The sequence below is a fragment of the Lithobates pipiens genome, unplaced genomic scaffold (genome assembly GCF_037356315.1).
Source record: "Lithobates pipiens isolate NorthernLeopardFrog02 unplaced genomic scaffold, aLitPip1_a1.2 Scaffold_30, whole genome shotgun sequence".
Lineage (NCBI taxonomy): Eukaryota > Metazoa > Chordata > Amphibia > Anura > Ranidae > Lithobates > Lithobates pipiens.
In genome coordinates this window covers 150499894-150522828 of record NW_027507791.1, presented here as the reverse complement: position 1 = coordinate 150522828, position 22935 = coordinate 150499894, and the positions used below count along the sequence as shown (strand labels likewise).

General features: G+C 45.3%; 1 protein-coding gene across 2 annotated transcripts in view; it reads right to left on the bottom strand.

Moving 5' to 3' along the window:
* Positions 1-1831: 1831 nt before the first annotated feature.
* The window catches only part of LOC143943298 (acyl-coenzyme A thioesterase THEM4-like), a 31759-nt gene continuing 10655 nt past the window's right edge, over positions 1832-22935 (bottom strand). Inside the window, exons 4-7 of one of the 2 annotated variants that reach the window (XM_077464949.1) lie at positions 17341-17494; positions 10828-10938; positions 10623-10747; positions 1832-4832 (exon numbers count right to left, since the gene is read on the bottom strand). In XM_077464949.1, coding sequence (XP_077321075.1) covers positions 4807-4832; positions 10623-10747; positions 10828-10938; positions 17341-17494 — 416 coding nt within the window. In that variant the 3' untranslated portion in view covers positions 1832-4806. Of the gene's footprint in view, positions 4833-8564; positions 10748-10827; positions 10939-17340; positions 17495-22935 lie in introns of those variants that run through there. The other variant, XM_077464948.1, reaches the window with a different exon arrangement.

Sequence of the window (22935 nt, the reverse complement as noted above, 5' to 3'; positions counted from 1 at the left end):
GAAACACTGGCATAGAGGAAACAATCTCTCCATTTTCCTTCTGCAGCTGCTGAGTGCCTGCGGGTGGGAGAGGAGGAGAAGGAGGAGGGAAATGGATACATTGGTTCATTTATATGCAGCCACATACTTGCTACCAGGCCCTGGCATTCCGCCACGGGGCTCAGAGAAAAGGGCCTTGTCTGGGGGTCAGGGGGGCCCTTCATGGTTTCTTGCATCTGGGCCCTGAAGATTATAGTTACGCCACTGGATATCCCCACTCAAAATCAAAGACGTCATATGACGTCCTTGGGCTGGAAGTGGTTAAAGAACACCAGACCTTAAATAGACCCTTTTTTCTTTAAAGGTCTTAGTGTTTTGGTGAGTCATTTGGTATACACTATGGAAGGATGTCTGCACAGTGTGGATGAGCACAGATAAGTCCTGCATGTCTCAGGACAGATACTGAAAGCACTTTAAGGGTTAAATTACACTAGCGTTATCCCTCTGAAGATTGATCTGCAGTGGATCGTTTTTCAGAGAGCATCTTCAGGCTGTAAGGATGTTGCCTCCACACTTCCTGTTTTTACCTCTAAAAGACTGCACCATCGCACTGTACTGCAGCTCCATTCCTTTGAATCCACCCTGCTGAATGTGACAGGGGTTTTATCGCTTGCTGCGACTGCCAAGCAGAGCATCGCAGCAGCATCATGTGTACACTAGGCTTGTGCAATTCATTTCATAACTAATCAAAATTCGGCCGAATAAAAAAATAACGAATAACAACGAAAACGAAAGAAATATAACGAATGAATTTGAATGAATTTGGTAATTCTTTAAAGATCTAATGAAACAAAAGGTCAGCTCAAAGTAAATTTTATAGTCCAATCAGCTAATTAATTTTGTGCCGGTATTGTATTGTATTTGAGCCGAGGAGAAGAGAAGTTGTCATTGTGTGTGTTAAAAGATTCAATAAACAAATGACTTTCCAAACTACGAATCATTATCACGAATGTCTATACATACATAAATAGCGAATTTCAACGAATACGAACGAAGGAATTCGACACTCTACGAATAATAACGAATTATCCGAAAACGTATTAACATAACATAACGAATATAACAGAACGAAATGATGTATTTTACGAATGACAACGAACCAAAACTAAGCGAAATTCTCCGTTGTGCACAAGTCTAGTATACACCCACATCTCAATTGCTACCTTTGCAGCTTAAGGGGGAGTGATTGGGGGGATTGGAAGGACGGTAAAAACACAGCTCAGCCACATGTTTTTACTGCCCTCTAACGGCAAGAGTAAACCACCCCTAAGTGTAGACTGTTAGTAGCTCACACGAGAGTTGGTGTTCCATTGTTAGTTGTTACAATGAATACTACACATGAAGTGTCTTTTTAAAGGTGACAACAAATTAGTATTTGTTGCCTTTTGTTACATAGTAGTCTCTTGATTTGCACAGTTGTGGGGATTAGAAGGTGCAAATATATATATATATATATATATATATATATATATATATATATATATATATATATATATATATATATATATAAAAAGTATACTCAGCAAAAGTATGTTCCAACAAAACTAAACTCATCAATTTAACTTTTTTCCAAAACAATTATATTCAAGGCATGCCGTAAATGATAACTGTCACAGCTGCTCCTGAGCTCAACCAAACTATCAAGCCATCAACTGGCTGGTGTCATAATTCATCACAGTAATATAATTTAAGACTAAAATATAAAAAATACTACTGAGGAGGGGAACAAGCTGCGGAAAGTAGGAAGGATAATTCCTTTGTGTTACCATATGTAAAAAATAGAAACAGGAAAGACATTTTGAATTACGCTTTAATTGCAGAAGGATCATTAACACTAAAACAAAGTTACAAGTTGCCAAATAAAACATGACAAAAAAAATCATCAAATAATGTGTTTCAATCTACCAGTTTATAGTCTATACTGGATTACTAGACTTGGGAGTGGTTACCGCTCACTTAAAGGAAATCTATTTTAAATGGTTCAAATGGATTGACTCGCAATTTTGTGATCTTATATGGAAAAAGAAATAAGCCCGTATCAGTTTGACTACCTTAAAATATGGCAAGGATAGTGGGGGACTGGCAGTTCCACACTCCAAGATGTACTTGTTGGCATTCCAACTGCAACAATTTGCAGGCTGGGATCTTCGAGACATTGATGATCCTATTTTACATTTGGTGTCTTTCTCTAACCCTGTATTAACAGCTGGTTCCCATCTGGCAATGGATCTCCTGAGTATTCCCCCTTCTTTTCCAACAGTGTCATTGCCCCGGAAGGTTTGGAAAGCAGCCAGGGAATTACTGTCCATTATTGGCCCGATGGAGTTTACTCCCTTATGGAATAATCCTAAATATCTGTAATTAGATAAACTACAGGGCTTTTGCCTCTGGAAACAACAAGGGATCTGGCTCTTTAATCAATTATATTCTGGTGGTACACTCAAGTTGTTTGATCACCTATGCGTGGAATTTTCTTTAACACGCAAACAATTTTATCAATACCTCCAACTTAGGCATGTGCTAAAAACCCAGGCACAGAGCGTTAGTTTGTCTGTCGCCAGATCTCTGTTTCTTCAGGAGGTCCTGCAGGCAACCAGTTGTAGGGGTTTAATATCACAAATATACTCAGTACTATTATCATCAATATAGAACTCTGCTTTACTTAAATGTAAAACCCACTGGACCACTGATGTGGGAGATATAGATGGAGACCAATGGGATATGGCCTTGGAGTCAATCCCAGTGGTGTCGGTATCTCAAAAACTCTTGCAACTATTCATGCTGCATAGATCTTATTGCACACCTGATCAATTATATGACTGGGGCCGAAGGGATTCACCTCTATGCCCAAAATGTACTGTCCATAGGGGGGACTTTATACACATGATTTGGTATCTCCAAAACGTACAAGGTATTGAATGGAGGTTACACAGACTCTGATTTAGCTCAAACGCATTTACCTCATACCTCATTGGTGTGCCTACTGGGGGAGATTGATGCTGAAATGTGTCCAAAAGGTATATATATTATGGTAACCAGATTACTATATATTGCTAGGAAGTTGATAGCCCGCTTTTGGTTGGCGTCCACTGTGCCTACTAGGGCCCAATGGATCTCATGTTAACTCTCTTCTTGTCAGGGAGCAGGTGACTTATCATCATCGCAATGCGGTTAAAAAATGAAATCCTATCTGGCAGAACTGGTTGGATAACGCTAATCTTACTCCTCCGCAGTTAGTAATGGATAGGTTAATATGATTCTAAACCCACCTATTCTTTTACTGGTTTTCACCCGGACTTGGGACTTTTCTTATGTCCTATATAAGCGTAGATGAAATAGCATATGTCCACAAACAAGTTCAGGGGTTTTTGATTTGTTTGTTTTTTTCTTTTGTTTTGTGTTCTTCCAGAAAAGTACTTACATTTGCTATGTAATGGGTAACTACATGTGATATCTTTACTTTTATGTATGTATATCATGCATGTGATTTTGGTACTATTACCTTTGTTATCCATTATTCTTCGTTACCCATTATTCTCGTCAATAAAAAAAAGTTTTGATTAAAAAAAAAAAAGGAAATCTTTTTGTCACAGCATACAATTTTATTTTACACAGTTGGCATTGTCTCTTTCAACAACTTCCTGGGTGGTTTTCAGCTTCTCCTCTGCAGGTTACTTTCAATTTCTAAGGACTACATATCCCACCGTACCTTGCTGCCTGCTAGCAATGATTCCTGTACTGACTCCCCCTCTTGAAACTCATGCTCTCAGCACCCATATAGTTCAGAAGGCAGGCTCTGTGAAATGTGTGACCCAGCAGTGCCTACTCACAGGGAAGAGTGAATCCATGTCTCAAAATTTAAGGAAGTAAATATGTAGGGATTCTTCAGAAAGTAAGTTTACAAGCTTCAACATCATTCAAAGTAATGGAAGAAGGCTAGAAATAATTGAAATATAATATGGAAATGATCATATGACTTTATATTTTGACCAAAGATGCACTTTAAAGTCAAGAGAGTTCCACTCTTAAGCTGGGCATACATGGACCGAAATTCGGCTGGTTCAGCAGGTTCTGGCCAAATTTTGTTCTATGTATGGCACTGATGTATACAAGCCAAACTATCTGCAACACTGATCATTGTATCTGTCAACAGGGAAGACTTCCTGCTGGAAGAATACAGTAGCTCAGTGGGAAGGATGCACATTACATTAAATGGCTGGCTGCACAAAAATAAAATGAATCATGTAGCTTAGTTACCCTCAGGAAATCATTGTATATGCTTCTCCTTTCCACCTGGTACTAAACCAACTCATTGGTTCTCAGCTCCATGAACACTGATGACTGCTAATGAATTTCTAAAAGGGAGCAGGCTAGGAATTCCTGCATTCTCTCCTCATGTCATTATTATCATTCAGTACCTGAGGTGCCACCATATAATGTGACAGTTTTGGTTCACGCTGCCCTTTGATGGCACTGCCAGTAACAAGAATCTTATCTTGTCCCGATGATGGACAGTTCTACTCTCAAGTGATATTTTTTCAAACAGCACACAAGATCAAATAATGACTATGCCAAAACAGCTGTTAAGTATATATTTTTATCCCTATATAGTTATTAAGTTTCTTAGTCTGTATTAAAGTACAAGGCGGAGGTACATTGTATGTTTCATTTTTCTGTATACTGGAAATTCCTTTTTCTTGTGAGAGGCTGACCAGTCCTTTCTTTCAAAGTACCCTACCATGGATCATGAAGCTTGGTGGGTCCCTATTAATGGTTTGCCTTGATAAAGAGAGCTGAAAAGCAAAAATACTTGTTACTTACTTGTTAAAAGAAACTGAAAAATTCTAGAGCTAAGAATGTACGGTATTTCTTCAAAATTAATTACCATAATATAGATGCAGTCTATGGTGAAGGAGGGGTTGCTCAGATGATAGCTTTGTGACAGGAAGGCACTGTATAATACAGTTTCTTTAAGGTCTCACATGTAAACAAGGGCCCGGATAGAATGCAAGAGTCTGTACAGCCATTGCATCTCCATTGACTAAAACAGGCTGCCAATGCAGATCTACACTGCTCCAGACACATAAACTATTGGCTCTTGTATGCTCCAGGGGTCTCTGCACCCATATGAATAGCTCTAAGGAAATACTAGCTCCATGCTTATTTTCTGTTTTGGTGGTATTTATTGAGGTTTTATAACATACAAAATGGTTGTTCACTGTATAAAGAGGTAAGGTGAATCACAAAGCATTCTCGTGCATACAAAATATGTAATACAGGGAGCATGTCTAATATTGCTTCAAACAACTATAAAGGGTACCAAGAGTTATAAGAGTATAGACATGGCACAGCAAGGTCCAAACTCTACTCCTGTACCACTAAAACTGAGCAATTAGAGTGTGTGTATTCCTCATCAGACAGATCATAGCCTGTACGTTATTGGGCTTCTGGCAAGGGCCAGTGGGCCCAGAAAAGGCACATGCTGGAAGGTAAGGGGTGGCTGGTAGGGAAGGGAGGGTAGCGGAAAGGTCAGAACAAGACCAGGAAATGTAGGGGAGGGGTCGGACCAAGAGCAGGGAGGGTCTAGGACCTCAGAGCAGACTTAGAAAGACCACAAAGAGTCATTTGGGTTCCCTGCCCAAGAATCAGAGAACCATGGTTTCCACACCTTCTTAAATTTCTTGACCTTGTTCTTCAAGACTGCTGCCAGTTTTTCATTAATTAGATACCAGACCATCTCGTTTTAAGCCGTGCTACTGTCAGAACCCCATATTTTTAATTTCTTGCAAAGGTCTATTTGGAAGCAGTGAAAATAAAAGATATCAGCCTAAATTGGTTGGTCTTGCATTGAGCAGGCTTCAGGTTGAGCAAGGCCTCATAAGAGTTCTTAGGAATACTGGTGCACAAAATCACATAAGTAAGTTGGTTTACCCACGTCCACAATCTTTTTATTCTGGGACACTCCCACCACACATGTACCAATGTACCAGCCGACCCACAGTCCCAGAAACAACGGTCTGAGGCGCCTCAGTTGAATTTTGCCAGCCTCAATTGCACCATGTAGCATGTACATGATGGACCCATGTGCAGCTGTGTCTCAAATTTGAGACCATTGATGAGCTTACAGTGGGGTCTCCAAATCCGTCTTCCATTGAACAGTGTAGGGCAGTTGGTCAGATAGCAACAATTGGATATGTTCAAAAGAAGTGAGGTTCATATGTTTCAATTGGGAGTGAACAAAGTTTCACAATTGGAGGTAGTGAAACAGCTTTGGTGGGGGCAATCTTATGGGAAGTGTACAACGCGTTGTAAGTTAAGATCCCCTTCGGGGCTTAAGGGGTCTTGGATCTGGTGGAAAGCCACCCACCATTGGAAGCAACCATTGGAAGCAACCAGCCTCCTCCATGCTGGAACTAAAGAAAGGGTTATGAAGTAAGGTAGCCAAAGGAAAATGGGTAGAGATCAATTTCTCCAAAAACCTAATTGAATCCCAAATCTTTAGTGAGCATCTTAATATGGGGTTAGAGATATGTTTACACAGATCCAGAAGAGTCCATAGGAGTGTGTCGATTTCAATAGGAGCCACCAAATATGCTTCAATGCTCCCCCATAGTGGCGTATTAGATGTCCCATGATAGACCACCAAAAGGATGAGTTGTGCCACCCTATGTCCCATGTTTATTTTTATGTACAGTGGTGTGAAAAAGTGTTTGCCCCCTTCCTCATTTCCTGTTCCTTTTCATGTTTGTCACACTTAAGTGTTTCGGAACATCAAACCAATTTAAACAATAGTCAAGGACAACACAAGTAAACACAAAATGCAATTTGTAAATGAAGGTGTTTATTATTAAAGGTGAAAAAAAATCCAAACCATCATGGCCATGTGTGAAAAAGTGATTGCCCCCCTTGTTAAAACATACTATAACTGTGGTTGTCCACACCTGAGTTCAATTTCTATAGCCACACCCAGGCCTGATTATTGCCACACCTGTTCACAATCAAGGCATCACTTAAATAGGAGCTGCTTGACACAGTAAGGTCCACCAGAAGATCCTTAAAAGCTACACATCATGCCGAGACCCAAAGAAATTCAGGAACAATTGAGAAAGAAAGTAATTGAGATCTATCAGTCTGGAAAGGGTTATAAAGCCATTTCCAAAGCTTTGGGAATCCAGCAAACCACAGTGAGAGCCATTATCCACAAATGGCGAAGACATGGAACAGTGGTGAACCTTCCCAGGAGTGGCCGGCCGCCCAAAATTACCCCAAGAGCGCAGCGACGACTCATCCAAGAGGTCACAAAAGACCCCACAACAACGTCCAAGGAACTGCAGGCCTCACTTGCCTCAGTTAAGGTCAGCGTTCATGCCTCCACCATCAGGAAAAGACTGGGCAAAAATGGCCTGCATGGCAGAGTTCCAAGGAGAAAACCACTGCTGAGCAAAAAGAACATCAAAGCTCGTCTCAATTTCTCCACAACACATCTTGATGATCCCCAAGACTTTTGGGACAACATTCTGTGGACCGATGAGACAAAAGTGGAACTCTTTGGAAGGTGTGTGTCCAAGTATATCTGGCGTAGAAGGAACACTGCATTTCATAAAAAGAACATTATACCAACAGTAAAATATGGTGGTGGTAGTGTGATGGTCTGGGGCTGTTTTGCTGCTTCAGGACCTGGAAGACTTGCCGTGATAAAAGGAACTATGAATTCTGCTGTCTACCAAGAGATTCTGAAGGAGAATGTCCGACCATCTGTTCGTGTACTCAAGCTGAAACGAACTTGGGTTCTGCAGCAGGACAATGATCCTAAACACACCAGCAAGTCCACCACCGAATGGCTGAAGAAAAACAAAATGAAGACTTTGGAGTGGCCTAGCCAAAGTCCTGACCTGAATCCTATTGAGATGTTGTGGTATGACCTTAAAAAGGCCGTTCATGCTCGAAAACCCTCTAATGTAACTGAATTAGGACAATTCTGCAAAGATGAGTGGGCCAAAATTCCTCCAGGACGCTGTAAAAGCCTCATTGCACGTTATCGCAAACGCTTGGTTGCAGTTGTTGCTGCTAAGGGTGGCCCAACCAGTTATTAGGTTTAGGGGGCAATCACTTTTTCACACAGGGCCATGATGGTTTGGATTTTTTTTCCACCTTTAATAATAAACACCTTCATTTACAAATTGCATTTTGTGTTTACTTGTGTTGTCCTTGACTATTGGTTAAATTGGTTTGATGTTCCGAAACACTTAAGTGTGACAAACATGCAAAGGAACAGGAAAAGAGGAAGGGGGCAAACACTTTTTCACACCACTGTAGGCAGTTGACAGAAAATAGCTTCACTTCAGCAAAGAAACAAAGTCCAGCTTACTCCAGCACATAGATTAGAGTCCATACAGTAAACTTTTGCTCAGCTTAACCTCCCTGGCGGTTAGCCCGAGTCTGGCTCGGGCTGGGATTCCAGATCGCATCGCTGGATACAGGGAGAGTTACTTACCTTGTCCCCTGGATCCAGCGATGTCCTCCGCGCTGTGTGATCGAGCTGTCCTCTGCTTGCATGGGAGCGGAAATCTGCGCCAAATTCAAAAAAGTGAAAACACACAAAACACACACAGTACTGTAATCTTACAGATTACAGTACTGTATAAAAAAATTACACACCCCCTTTGTCCCTAGTGGTCTGTCCAGTGCCCTGCATGCACTTTTATATTATAAATACAGTTTTTTTCTGCCTGGAATTTGGAGATTGTCCATAGCAACCAAAAACTGTCCCTTTATGTCAAAAGTGATTTTAGACCAACTAGAAAACAGCGATAATAAATTATAATCACTTGCAGAATTGAGCGATAGCGATTTGTGGGGAAATTCATCATCAAACACTAAATCTAATGACAGCGACAATTCTGCAAATTAGCAAATTTCTGTGTTTTTGGATTTGATTACATTATTGAATAAGTTTTATTATTAATTATTATCATTATTTATTATATTATACATTTTATCATACCCAGGATGTCTGCTAGACTCTGGTTTGAACAGATTTAAGAGCGTTATTCCTAAGAATTGCAGGCCTACAATATAAAACGCCAAATTTCCATGCAAAATAATTGTACCGCTTTCAGCACCTAAAATCAGAACTAATCATACCGCCAGGGAGGTTAAACAACTTACGGTATGATAGTTAAATAGTTACATGTTCTGTCAGGTTTAAAAAAGACACTAGTCCATCTAGATCAACCAACCAATAACAAAAATAAACACACATAAAACCTCCATCTACACAATCCTATACCCACAGTTGATCCAATGGAAGGCAAAAAAACCCTCATAAAGCATAATCCAATTTGCTCCAGTGGGGGGAAAAAATCCTTCCTAAACCCCAAGGAGGCAACCAAATATTCCCTGAATTAACTACACCTGGCAGTATTACCCCTAAAAATTAGTATTCAGTTATATTTTGTGCATTTAGAAATGCATCCACCTCTTTTTTTTAAACTACTACTACTGAGCTGTACAGAACTAGTTCTTGAAGGAGTCTATTCCACATTTTCACAGCTCTTACTGTAAAGAATCTTTTCCGTATGTGAAGGGTATATTTATTTTCCTCCAGACATAAAGCGACTCTTTAGGGGTTATTTACAAAAGACAAATCCACTTTGCACTGCAAGTGCACTTGGAAGTGCAGTTGTTCTAAATCTAAGGGGTAGATCTGAAATGAGAGGAAGCTCTGCTGATTTCCAATCATGTGCAAGCTAAAATGCTGTTTTTTATTTTCCTTGCATGTCCCCTTCAGATCTACAGTGACTTTACTTCTATGTGCACTTGCAGTGCAAAGTGGATTTTCCTTTAGTAAATAACCCCCTTTGTCCTCTGTAATGACCAAAAAGTAAATAACTGTACACCAAACTCTAAAAATTAGAAACAATGGTTTAAATATAACAGAGCTCATCTCTTTGATGACCCTTGGATGTAAGCCATCTGCTCCAGGTGTTTTATTCACCTTTATTTTGTCTAAATGTTTCTGGACCACGTCAATTGTGAGCCATTTGGGTGAACTGATGGGGGAATTCTTCCAGTGTTTTCATACAGCAAATGATGTTTCAGTTCACCATTCACAGAAATTTTTTAAAAGTCCTTAGCACAGCTTCTTCCTATGAGGCTTCCCAGCTCTTCTGTAATGAGTAAGGTATCCTGGCAGGTAGACTTCTGGACTGGGATGGCTGGGCTGTGGCCCCCGCACGATCTCTTCTACAGCCCACACAGGGAATTTTACAATCAGCCTTTTAAAGTGAGAATGACTTATATTCGCCAGAGCCATATTCTCGGCAAAAAATATCTTCCATCCACCACCTTGTCTGCCATCTTAGCCATATCTATCTATCTCTCTATCTTACTATATCAGATGCTTGCAATTGATTGCATCAATATTCATATATACTGTACCTAAGCCTGAAACTATGAAAACCAATTACAGATCAGACAAAATGTGCACTAACAAACCATGGAATTAGGAGCACTGACCAAATTAGATCTGCTGATCTAAAAAGAAAGATAAAAAGGTGTTACTGTTGTGTTTTGCTCTTTACCAGTGGCTTTTGTATGAAGTATTAAACCATCATGGCTTTGGATATGGCATCGTGAATACACTTTTCGCCCCTCAATTTTCTCCACATGGCTGTCTACTAGCAAGGTGCATCCAAGAAGAATAGGCCTGTGAAGGAACATATTACTAAGTAAGGTATTTGCAAACAATATGTGCATGTATTATATGTAATTAAACATGGAAATTACTTGAGATAGTTGATATTAAGGTTGGCTGTCATGACACTTCCACATGTATACACAGCCCCTGCTCCAGCTGTGCTGTCAATAATGGTTGCAACAGAGCCCCCATGGGCATACCTGGAAGAGATTTTTAACAAATAATAATGAAAAAATGTGTAATTCTAATATAAAAAGCTAAGTGACGTCACATCATTCTACATGGTTAATGTAATTTATCTTATACTAAAGCATATCTAAATGTCAGAGTAGTGAATGGCTAAAACCTTTGTTTTACTTGACACAACAGAAAGTGATAGGAAATTTTCTCTTAGACAGTTGTCCCCAAAATAGATAAAGGTTTTCACTTTAATCGTGTTAAGGTGACAAACTTGAAATTTTGGATTTACCATTACTTTCTATTCTGGTGATAGTGGTCACAAAAGCAAACTGAGGATATTGCAGTTCCATGCACTATCCAAAAGCAAAAAAAAAAATTTGGATTAGGGGTCTGCAAACTTTTAAAACAATGGGCCAGTTTACTGTTCTTCAGAGTTTAGGGGGGCCGGAATGTGACCAGTGGGGTTTTTTCATGGGATGCGTCACAAACTATTTTACCATATCAACTTTTAGAAAACATATATGATAAATCCAGCCCCGTAGATGCCTACTTTTTGGACCCTTAGGCCGCGTACACACGGGCGGACTGTTCGCTCAACTTTGTCCGCTGAACAGTGTTTCAGCGGACAGTCCGCTCGTGTGTGGGGCTTCAGCGGACAGTTTCAGCGGACAGTTTGACGAACAAAGTTTTTCGGAAATTCCGAAAAACTGTCCGCTGAAACTTGGTTTGAGCGGACAGTCCACCCGTGTGTAGGCCACTTTCGAAATGAGCAAACTGTTCCCGCTCGGAGGAAAGTCTGCTCATTTCGAGCGCGTCTCCAGGTAGGCGGGGCCCGTGAAGGAGACGTCGCGGGCCCCGCCGCCTGGTATGGACTTAAAGGGGAACCCCAACGCCGAAAAAAATCGGCGTGGGGTCCCCCCAAAGTCCACAACAGACCCTTGTCCGAGCACGCTAACCGGCCGGCCAGGAAAGGGGGGCGAGCGAGCGCGCACCCCCTCCCGAGCCGTACCAGGCCACGTGCCCTCAACATGGGGGGTGCCTTGGGGAAGGGGGGGCCGCGCGGCCCCCCCACCCCAAAGCACCTTGTCCCCATGTTGATGAGGACAAGGGCCTCTTCCCGACAACCCTGGCCGTTGGTTGTCGGGGTCTGCGGGCGGGGGGCTTATCGGAATCCGGGAGCCCCCTTTAATAAGGGGGCCCCCGGATACCGGCCCCCCACCCTATGTGAATGAGTATGGGGTACAATGTACCCCTACCCATTCACCTGTAAAATAAAAGTACCCCAAAAAAAAAACACAACACACGAGATAAAATATTTTATTGCACAGCTCCGGGGGTCTTCCGTCTTCGGGGGTCTTCTCGCCGGACTCCTCCGCTATCTTCTTGTAGCTCTTTTGCTAGCGGAGGAGTCCGGCTTTCTTCCTCCCCGCCGCCTGCCTCTTCTCCCGACTTCGGGGGTCTTGTCCCCCTCTTCGGTTCTTCTGCCGGGCCACCGCGCCTTCTTATAGCTCTTTTACAGGCGGTGGCCCGGTCTTCTGTCGCCGCCGCCTTCCGTTCTTCTGCCGGGCCACCGCACCTTCTTATAGCTCTTTTAGAGGCGGTGGCCCGGTCTTCTGTCGCCGCTGTCGCCTTCTGGTCGCCTTCCGTTCTTCTTCTTGTTGTTGTTCTTCTTCTCCAGGAGATGTTGACACGTCGCTCTCTCCGGCCGGAATGCCAGAGCCGCGCTGTGCGGCCACTTATATAGTGACAATGGGGCGGTGTCACATGGTATATGTCACATGGGTTGGTCACATGGGTTGATGTCACATGGGGACTATGACATCGTAAGGGGGCGGGGTCACCATGTGACCAACCCATGTGACATATACCATGTGACACCGCCCCATTGTCACTATATAAGTGGCCGCACAGCGCGGCTCTGGCATTCCGGCCGGAGAGAGCGTCGTGTCAACATCTCCTGGAGAAGAAGAAGAAGAAGAACAAGAAGAAGAACGGAAGGCGACCGGAAGGCGACAGCGGCGACAGAAGACCGGGCCACCGCCTCTAAAAGAGCTATAAGAAGGCGCGGTGGCCCGGCAGAAGAACCGAAGAGGGGGACAAGACCCCCGAAGTCGGGAGAAGAGGCCGGCGGCGGGGAGGAAGAAAGCCGGACTCCTCCGCTAGCAAAAGAGCTACAAGAAGATAGCGGAGGAGTCCGGCGAGAAGACCCCCGAAGACGGAAGACCCCCGGAGCTGTGCAATAAAATATTTTATCTCGTGTGTTGTGTTTTTTTTTTGGGGTACTTTTATTTTACAGGTGAATGGGTAGGGGTACATTGTACCCCATACTCATTCACATAGGGTGGGGGGCCGGTATCCGGGGGCCCCCTTATTAAAGGGGGCTCCCGGATTCCGATAAGCCCCCCGCCCGCAGACCCCGACAACCAACGGCCAGGGTTGTCGGGAAGAGGCCCTTGTCCTCATCAACATGGGGACAAGGTGCTTTGGGGTGGGGGGGCCGCGAGGCCCCCCCTTCCCCAAGGCACCCCCCATGTTGAGGGCACGCGGCCTGGTACGGCTCGGGAGGGGGGGCGCGCTCGCTCGCCCCCCTTTCCTGGCCGGCCGGGTAGTGTGCTCGGACAAGGGTCTGTTGTGGACTTTGGGGGGACCCCCACGCTGATTTTTTTCGGCGTTGGGGTTCCCCTTTAAGTACATTCCAGGCGGCGGAGCGCGCGACGTCTCCGTCGCGGGCCCCGCCTACCTGCACACGCGCTCGAAATGAGCGGACTGTTGCCTCGTGTGTGGGCGAGTCCGTTCATTTCAAAAGTTGCCCGGACTTAGTACGACGAACAAAGTTTGCCGTATTTGTCCGCTCAAAAAGTGCCGTGTGTGGGCGTGTTCGTTCATTCAAAAGTTTGAGCGGACTGTTTGACGAACTTAGTTTCGGCAGACAGTCCCCGCGTGTGTACGCGGCCTTAGATGCATTTTTTTGCATTCAACCAGTTGGAGGAACGAAAAAAAAAAAAAAAAAACTATTTAATCCTCCCTTCAACACACTTAGGCCGCGTACACACGCGCGGACTGTTCGCCCAACCTTGTTCGTCAAACAGTTTGTCAAACAGTCCGCTCAAAATTAGCATGAGCGGACTTGACCACACACGAGGAACGAACAGTCCGCTGAAACCGTGCGCGATGACGTGAACGGCACGTACGACGGGACTAGAAAAACGACGTCCTATACACTGCAATGCAACCTTCGGCGTGTAAATCCTTTCTGAGCATGCGCGGAACTTAGTTTGACGAACAAGCCTACACACGAGCGGACTGTCCGCTCAAACCAAGTTTCAGCGGACAGTTTTACGGAAATTCCGAAAAACTTTGTTCGTCAGACTGTCCGCTGAAACTGTCCGCTGAAGCCCACACACGAGCGGACTGTCCGCTGAAACACTGTTCAGCGGACAAAGTTGGGCAAACAGTCCGCCCGTGTGTACGCGGCCTTAGTGTTTATGGGGAAATCCCTCTGACCGAGCTATTGTATTATGACAGCGGGGAGAATTCCCCGTAATCAGAATACAATGATCAGTGTTGCTAGTTATAGCTAGTGACACGCTCAAGTGTGAAGAGGGCCTTAGTGGAGCCAAAAGTAGTTATAGAAGGTGTTCAAATCTGTCTTACTGGTCTTTTTCTTTGAGCCTGATAGGCTGGTTGCTTACTATGTAACTAATAAATGTAAAAATGTAATAAATGTAATACATGTAATAAATCAAATGTCTATGGCCAGACTTAATCTGTCTACCCATCTATCTTGCATAGTTAGTAGCGTTGAAAAAAAACACATATTCATCAACTTTAACCAAAAGAAAAAAATACATCAATACCCTTGAATCTTCATAACCCTAAATCTGCAGTTAATTCAGGGGAAGGCAAAAAGCACTTAAAAAATTATTTAAAGTTTCCTTAGCAGGGAAGGAAATTCGTTTTTTATCCTCGAGGGCAATCCAATCTACCCTGGATAAAAAAAATCTACAATCATAAATAATGAATATTAGTTATACTGTATTTTTGCATGTATTTCACAACCAGGCTTCTTTTAACCAAGATACTGATATACTAAGGCCGCGTACACACGGGCGGACTGTTCGCTCAACTTTGTCCGCTGAACAGTGTTTCAGCAGACAGTCCGCTCGTGTGTGGGGCTTCAGCGGACAGTTTCAGCGGACAGTTTGACGAACAAAGTTTTTTGGAAATTCCGAAAAACTGTCCGCTGAAACTTGGTTTGAGCGGACAGTCCGCCCGTGTGTAGGCCACTTTCGAAATGAGCAAACTGTTCCCGCTCGGAGGAAAGTCTGCTCATTTCGAGCGCGTCTCCAGGTAGGCGGGGCCCGCGAAGGAGACGTCGCGGGCCCCGCCGCCTGGTATGGACTTAAAGGGGAACCCCAACGCCGAAAAAAATCGGCGTGGGGGTCCCCCCAAAGTCCACAACAGACCCTTGTCCGAGCACGCTACCCGGCCGGCCAGGAAAGGGGGGCGAGCGAGCGCGCCCCCCCCTTCCGAGCCGTACCAGGCCGCGTGCCCTCAACATGGGGGGTGCCTTGGGGAAGGGGGGGCCGCGCGGCCCCCCCACCCCAAAGCACCTTGTCCCCATGTTGATGAGGACAAGGGCCTCTTCCCGACAACCCTGGCCGTTGGTTGTCGGGGTCTGCGGGCGGGGGGCTTATCGGAATCCGGGAGCCCCCTTTAATAAGGGGGCTCCCGGATACCGGCCCACCACCCTATGTGAATGAGTATGGGGTACAATGTACCCCTACCCATTCACCTGTAAAATAAAAGTACCAAGAAAAACACAACACAGGGTTAAAATATTTTATTGCACAGCTCCGGGGGTCTTCCGTCTTCGGGGGTCTTCTCGCCGGACTCCTCCGCTATCTTCTTGTAGCTCTTTTGCTAGCGGAGGAGTCCGGCTTTCTTCCTCCCCGCCGCCGGCCTCTTCTCCCGACTTCGGGGGTCTTGTCCCCCTCTTCGGTTCTTCTGCCGGGCCACCGCGCCTTCTTATAGCTCTTTTACAGGCGGTGGCCCGGTCTTCTGTCGCCTTCCGGTCGCCTTCCGTTCTTCTTCTTGTTCTTCTTCTTCTTCTCCAGGAGATGTTGACACGTCGCGCTGCGCGGCCACTTATATAGTGACAATGGGGCGGTGTCACATGGTATATGTCACATGGGTTGGTCACATGGGTTGATGTCACATGGGGACTATGACATCGTAAGGGGGCGGGGTCACCATGTGACCAACCCATGTGACATATACCATGTGACACCGCCCCATTGTCACTATATAAGTGGCCGCACAGCGCGGCTCTGCCATTCCGGCCGGAGAGAGCGACGTGTCAACATCTCCTGGAGAAGAAGAAGAACAACAAGAAGAACGGAAGGCGACCGGAAGGCGACAGCGGCGACAGAAGACCGGGCCACCGCCTGTAAAAGAGCTATAAGAAGGCGCGGTGGCCCGGCAGAAGAACCCAAGACCCCCGAAGTCGGGAGAAGAGGCCGGCGGCGGGGAGGAAGAAAGCCGGACTCCTCCGCTAGCAAAAGAGCTACAAGAAGATAGCGGAGGAGTCCGGCGAGAAGACCCCCGAAGACGGAAGACCCCCGGAGCTGTGCAATAAAATATTTTAACCCTGTGTTGTGTTTTTCTTGGTACTTTTATTTTACAGGTGAATGGGTAGGGGTACATTGTACCCCATACTCATTCACATAGGGTGGGGGGCCGGTATCCAGGGGCCCCCTTATTAAAGGGGGCTCCCGGATTCCGATAAGCCCCCCGCCCGCAGACCCCGACAACCAACGGCCAGGGTTGTCGGGAAGAGGCCCTTGTCCTCATCAACATGGGGACAAGGTGCTTTGGGGTGGGGGGGCCGCGAGGCCCCCCCTTCCCCAAGGCACCCCCCATGTTGAGGGCACGCGGCCTGGTACGGCTCGGGAGGGGGGGCGCGCTCGCTCGCCCCCCTTTCCTGGCCGGCCGGGTAGCGTGCTCGGACAAGGGTCTGTTGTGGACTTTGGGGGGACCCCCACGCTGATTTTTTTCGGCGTTGGGGTTCCCCTTTAAGTACATTCCAGGCGGCGGAGCGCGCAACGTCTCCGTCGCGGGCCCCGCCTACCTGCACACGCGCTCGAAATGAGCGGACTGTTGCCTCGTGTGTGGGCGAGTCCGTTCATTTCAAAAGTTGCGCGGACTTAGTACGACGAACAAAGTTTGCCGTATTTGTCCGCTCAAAAAGTGCCGTGTGTGGGCGTGTTCGTTCATTCAAAAGTTTGAGCGGACTGTTTGACGAACTTAGTTTCGGCAGACAGTCCCCGCGTGTGTACGCGGCCTTAGACAACATTATGCCAGTTATGACAAATTTTTACAATGTGGGCAAAAAACATTTCTTGGTAAAAACAATACCTTACCCTGGGGGTCCCTCAAGATATGGGCCAGGCTGGAAAAGACAGACCATTCTTGATTCTGCCTTATTATAAAACATGCAGTATTCAAAGCCCACACCATCTCTATCAAGATTTCTGAGGAACATGCGTTTGCCTATTCCTGTCTCCCGGGGATCACCTGGAATAAAAAAAAAAAAGTTAAAACTAGCTGGGGAAATGTTTATACTATTTAATTACACTTCACAAAAGTACCTCTTTCAGTAAAACAGGCTTGACATTCATTCTGCAGGTGGTATAGGGCTCAACAAATGTCAACAGATTGTCATATTGGGGTTGCAGTTTTGGTGAATAGAATGCATGCATTATATGTTCCATTTTTAGAGCTTAAACCAGTGGTCTCATAATTGTGGCCCTTTACATGCTTCTATACAGCTCTTGGGGCATTACCCCCCCCCCCCCCCTCCACCATCAGCAACAGTGAGGTATAGAAAAAGAAGAGCAAATTGGGTGGGACTATAACAGTGCAATATGAAAACCAGACCAAAGGAATAGATAAAATCTTCAATATTTATTAACAAAGTTCTAAAACATCAAATTCATAAAACCATAAGCTTATAACCCATTTGTGAAGGTCCGTGTTTTTTTTTTATAGCAGTATAGTTGTAGAGCCCTGATCCCTTAACATATGGCTTATATGCTTATGGTTTTATGAATTTGATGTTTTGGAACTTTGTTAATAAATATTGAAGATTGTATCTATTCCTTTGGTCTGGTTTTCATATTGCACCATTATAGTCCCACCCAATTTGCTCTTTTTTTTTAATTCAGAGATGAGGTGCTTATGGGTTGTGATGATCTATCCACATTAGATTACATTCAACAGTGAGGTATAGTTCCTGCCACTGACAACAACAATGGGGAAATATTTTTCATATTCACACCAATGATGGGGCACTATTCTTCCCACTGACTCCAACGAGGTGGCACTATTCCTAACATTCATTCCAATATTGGGACACTTTTCCTCCCACTGATGCCAGGAAATTTTCTCCCACTAGCCACAGTCTGCCCCCCCCCCCCCCCAAAGTTTGAAGGACAGTAAACTCTTTGTTCATAAAGTTTGGAGACCCATGGTTTATCCCTTTCATGACTAAGCCTATTTTTGGCATTTGGTGTTTACAAGTTAAAATCCATATTTTTTGCTAGAAAATTACTTGGAACCCCCAAACATTATATATATTTTTTAGCAGAGACTCTAGAGAATAAAATGGCGATTGTTGCAATATTTTATGTCACACGGTATTTGCGCAGCGGTGTTTTAAACGCAACTTTTTGGGAAAAGGGACACTTTCATGAATTAAAAAAAAAAAAAACAGTAAAATTAGCCCAATTTTTTTGCATAATGGGAAAGATAATGTTACGCCGAGTAAATAGATACCAAACATGTCACACTTTATAATTGCACGCACTTGTGGATTGACGACAAAGTACGGTATCTAAAAATCTCAATAGGCGACGCTTTAAATTTTTTTTATGGTTACCAGGTTGGCATTACAGAGGAGGTCTAGTGCTAGAATTATTGCTCTCGCTCTGACGATCATGGCGATACCTCACATGTGTGATTTGAACACAGTTTACATACGCGGGCGCAACTTCCGTATGCGTTTTCTTTGCTTCGCGAGCTCGCGGGGACGGCGGGCGCTTTAATTTTTTTTTTATATTTCATTTATTTAAAAATGACTAAATTGTTTTTTAAAAAAAATAAAAAATTTGATCACTTTTATTGCTGTCACAAGGAATGTAAACATCCCTTGTGACAGTAATAGGTGGTGACAGGTACTCTTTATGGAGGGATTGGGGGTCTAAAAGACTCCCCACCCCTCCTTTACACTTCAATGTATTCAAATCGCAGAAAACGGCGATTCTGAATACCGTATATCTTTTTAAAACCGGCACCATTGGCAGCCGAGTAAACGGGAAGTGACGTCATGACGTCACTTCCGTGTTTACTATGAGGAGACTGGAACGAAGCCGATTACGGCTTCGTTTCAGTTCCTCCCCAGCAGCTGGAGGCAGTGGAACTTGAATCGGTGCTCCCGATCGAGCGGGAGCACCGGTAACAGTGGCGGGAGGCGGCGGGAGGGGGGACGTCCCCTCCCGCTCCTCCGGCATAACAGCCGAGCAGCTTTTAGCCGCATCGGTTGTTATGCCTGGATAGCCAATCGCCTGCTGTAAAAAATGGTACCAGGATGATGCCTGCAGGTGCGGGCATCATCCCGGTATACCCCCGGAAGCCGAGTACGCACATCTGCGTACGCTCGGCGGGAAGGGATTAAACACGTTTGGTATAATGAGCGATATTCAATTGCATCTACAATCAATTTTACTAAACCTAAAACATTTTATGACATCAGATGATATGTTGGGAGAGTTTTACTAAAACTAGTGCACACAGAATCTGTGCAGCTGTGCATAGTAGCCAATCAACTTCTAACTTTAGCCTGTTCAGTAAGACCCTATAAACACTATACATCTTTTTTTGGCTGATTTCCTTTAGATTTACCAAAACCATGTAATGCAATTTGCATACAAATTGAAACTCTTAAGGTTTGACCTCATATTATATGGTTTTGGTAAATCTGAAGGAAAAAAACTACAGAAAATTGTATAGTGTGTATCCAGCAACTTTGGCAATAAAACCTAAAAGTTGATGGACAATCACTATACACACCTGTAATAAGAAGAGCTGACAAAACTATAATACTTGAAGTGTTTATTGGTACATCAGAGTGACAATAAAACAATAAACTGACACGTTTCGGCAAAAGCCTTAGTCGTAGCTATGCACACCTGCACCAGATTCTGTGTGCACCAGTTTTAGGCTCAATTCACACTGCTGCGATCTGAAAGTCGTGCAACTTTGCCAGGCGACTTCTTGGCGACTTGAGTACTACTTTATTAGAAATATAGAATAGAAGAGAATAGAAATTGGATAGCAGCCGCCTTGAAGTCGTACTGGGATGTCACATGACATGTCTCATGACTTGGGGTCTCACAAGTCGGACCCCAAGTCGCAGCAGTGTGAACCAAGCCTTAGTCAAGCTCCCCCACTAATTGCATATCTTCTAAATTTTACCCTTACATATATCTTAGAACTGTCTTTATTTCCCCACCAATAGATCAAAACTAGGGATGAGCTTCGTGTTCGAGTCGAACATACGTTCGACTCGAACATCGGCTGATCGCCCGTTCGGCGAATTCCGAACGTTATGGGCCGTTCGCGCCAAATTCGTGTGGCGCTCACGGCCCACAATGCACTGCGTCATCGCAGTGCATTGCTGGCTCATGATTGGCCAAGCATGCACTGTGACCCCGCATGCTTGGCCAATCACAGCGCCAGCAGCGAGGAGAGCCATGATTGGCCACAGGCAGGATGCCTGTGGCCAATCATAGCTCAGGCTGTGTAGTATACGCCCCACACTATATAAGGCCGCCAGCGCGGCGGCCTTGTGTAGTGTGTTGGCGTCTGAAGCAGTTAGTGGGTGTTCTGTGTACCTTCAACACAGTACACACCGATTGTTATCGGCCGATTTTCGATCTTGCTCTTCTGTAGTGGTTGTTGTCTGCGTGCCCTGACTGCAGTATACACCGCTGTATTCACCTCACCTATATAGCTAGTGATCTATCTTTTATAATAGAGCTTGCAGTCAGTAGTGTTAGGAGCTTGTGCGTGCTGTCTGCGTGCTCTGTACCCAGTACACACCGCTATATCCACCTACATAGCTCTTCTCTATTTGAGCCCACTTGCCATCTGCAGGAGTTATTGGAAGTTGTGTGTGCCTCCAGCACAGCACAGTATACATCTGTATATACCCCTTTATCTCTGGTGTTCTATAATAAAGGCATCTGCAGGAGTTAGTGGGTGTTTTGTGCCTCCAGCACAATATACACCTGTATCTACCCTTTATTGCTGTTCTCTAATAGAGCCATCTACAGGGCTTAGTGGGTGTTGTGTGACTCCATTACAGTATACCCCTTTATCTCTGGTGTTCTATAATAAAGGCATCTGCAGGAGTTAGTGGGTGTTGTGTGCATCCAGCACAATATACACTACCCAACTGCTGTTTTACCCAACTCCCTTCAGGCCATTACCATGTCTGGAAGGCCAGCAAGAAGAGGCAGACAGGCGCGAGCCGATAAAAGAGGGCAAGCAGGATCTATGTCTAGAGACAACAGTGCTGGTCGTGGACGCGGTGCATTGTCATCAGCACGTGGCCATGGGACACGCTTGTCCTTCTTTTCGGCAGCTGGACATGTTGAACCGCAACATGCCAATGACTTGGTAGAGTGGATGACCAAGCCCTCTTCATCCTCCTCATCCCCTCTCACCCAGTCTCAGGGTACTAGCAAAGCAGCTGCCAACGCATCGTCTTCCCTCGTCTCAATGTCATCATCAGTGACTCCTTCCCTAGACCCACCACGTCCTCCTGAGGAGTCTCCTGAACTCTTTGAGCACAGTGTTGGGTACATGCTCCAGGAGGATGCCCAGTGTTTTGTAGCCTCTGATGATGACACTCAGCTAGAGGAAGGCAGTAGCGTGAATGCAGAGAGAGGGGATGCTCAAGAAGGACAGCAATCTGGCAGTCATGTTCCACAAGCTGCAGCATATTGCCAGGTTTGCTACAGCGATGAAGAGGGAGGGGATGATGAGGGCACTGACTCCACGTGGGTGCCTGGTAGAGAGGAGGAGGAGGAGGAGGCACATGTCCAACAAGGCAGGATGCCCTCCCGGGGCCAGCTTAGGGGCAGCACACCGACTGAATCACACCGCAGAGCTCCGCCTGTGCAGGGCGCTGCCTCTGCGCGTTATTCTAAAAGTTCTTTGGTGTGGGCCTTTTTTGAGACGAGTGCATCAGATCGCACCGCTGCCATTTGCAACATATGTCTCAAGCGTATCTCGCGTGGCCAAAACATCAGCCACTTGGGCACCACATGCTTGACCAGACAGATGTTGACCTGCCATGCAGCTCGTTGGCAAGCGTACCTCAAAGACCCACACCAAAGAACAAAGCGGACCTCTCCTTGCTCCTCATCAGCTGGCATCTCCAACCCCACTAGACCTTCAGTCCTCTCTGAAACCTGCTCTGAGAGGAATGAAGGTGTAGAATTAGGTGTGTCACAGCCAAGTGCTTCCGGGCACTCTGCTAGCAGTACACCCACGTCCGATTATACCAGGCAAATGTCCCTGCCCCAGCTGCTGGACCGGCAAAAGAAGTTCACTCCCAGCCATCCACATGCCCAGCGGTTGAATGCTAGCTTGGCTAAATTTCTAGCACTTCAACTGCTGCCTTTTCAGTTGGTAGACTCGGCCTCCTTCCGTGAGTTTGTACAATGTGCGGTTCCTCAGTGGCAGGTCCCCAAACGCAACTTTTTCTCACGGAAGGCGATTCCGGCTCTCTACCGGCATGTGGAAGGCAATGTCCTTGCCTCGCTGGACAGGGCGGTCAGCAGTAAGGTGCATATTACCGCTGACTCATGGTCCAGCAGGCATGGACAGGGACGTTATCTGTCTTTCACGGCCCATTGGGTCACTCTTCTGGCAGCTGGGAAGGATGCAGG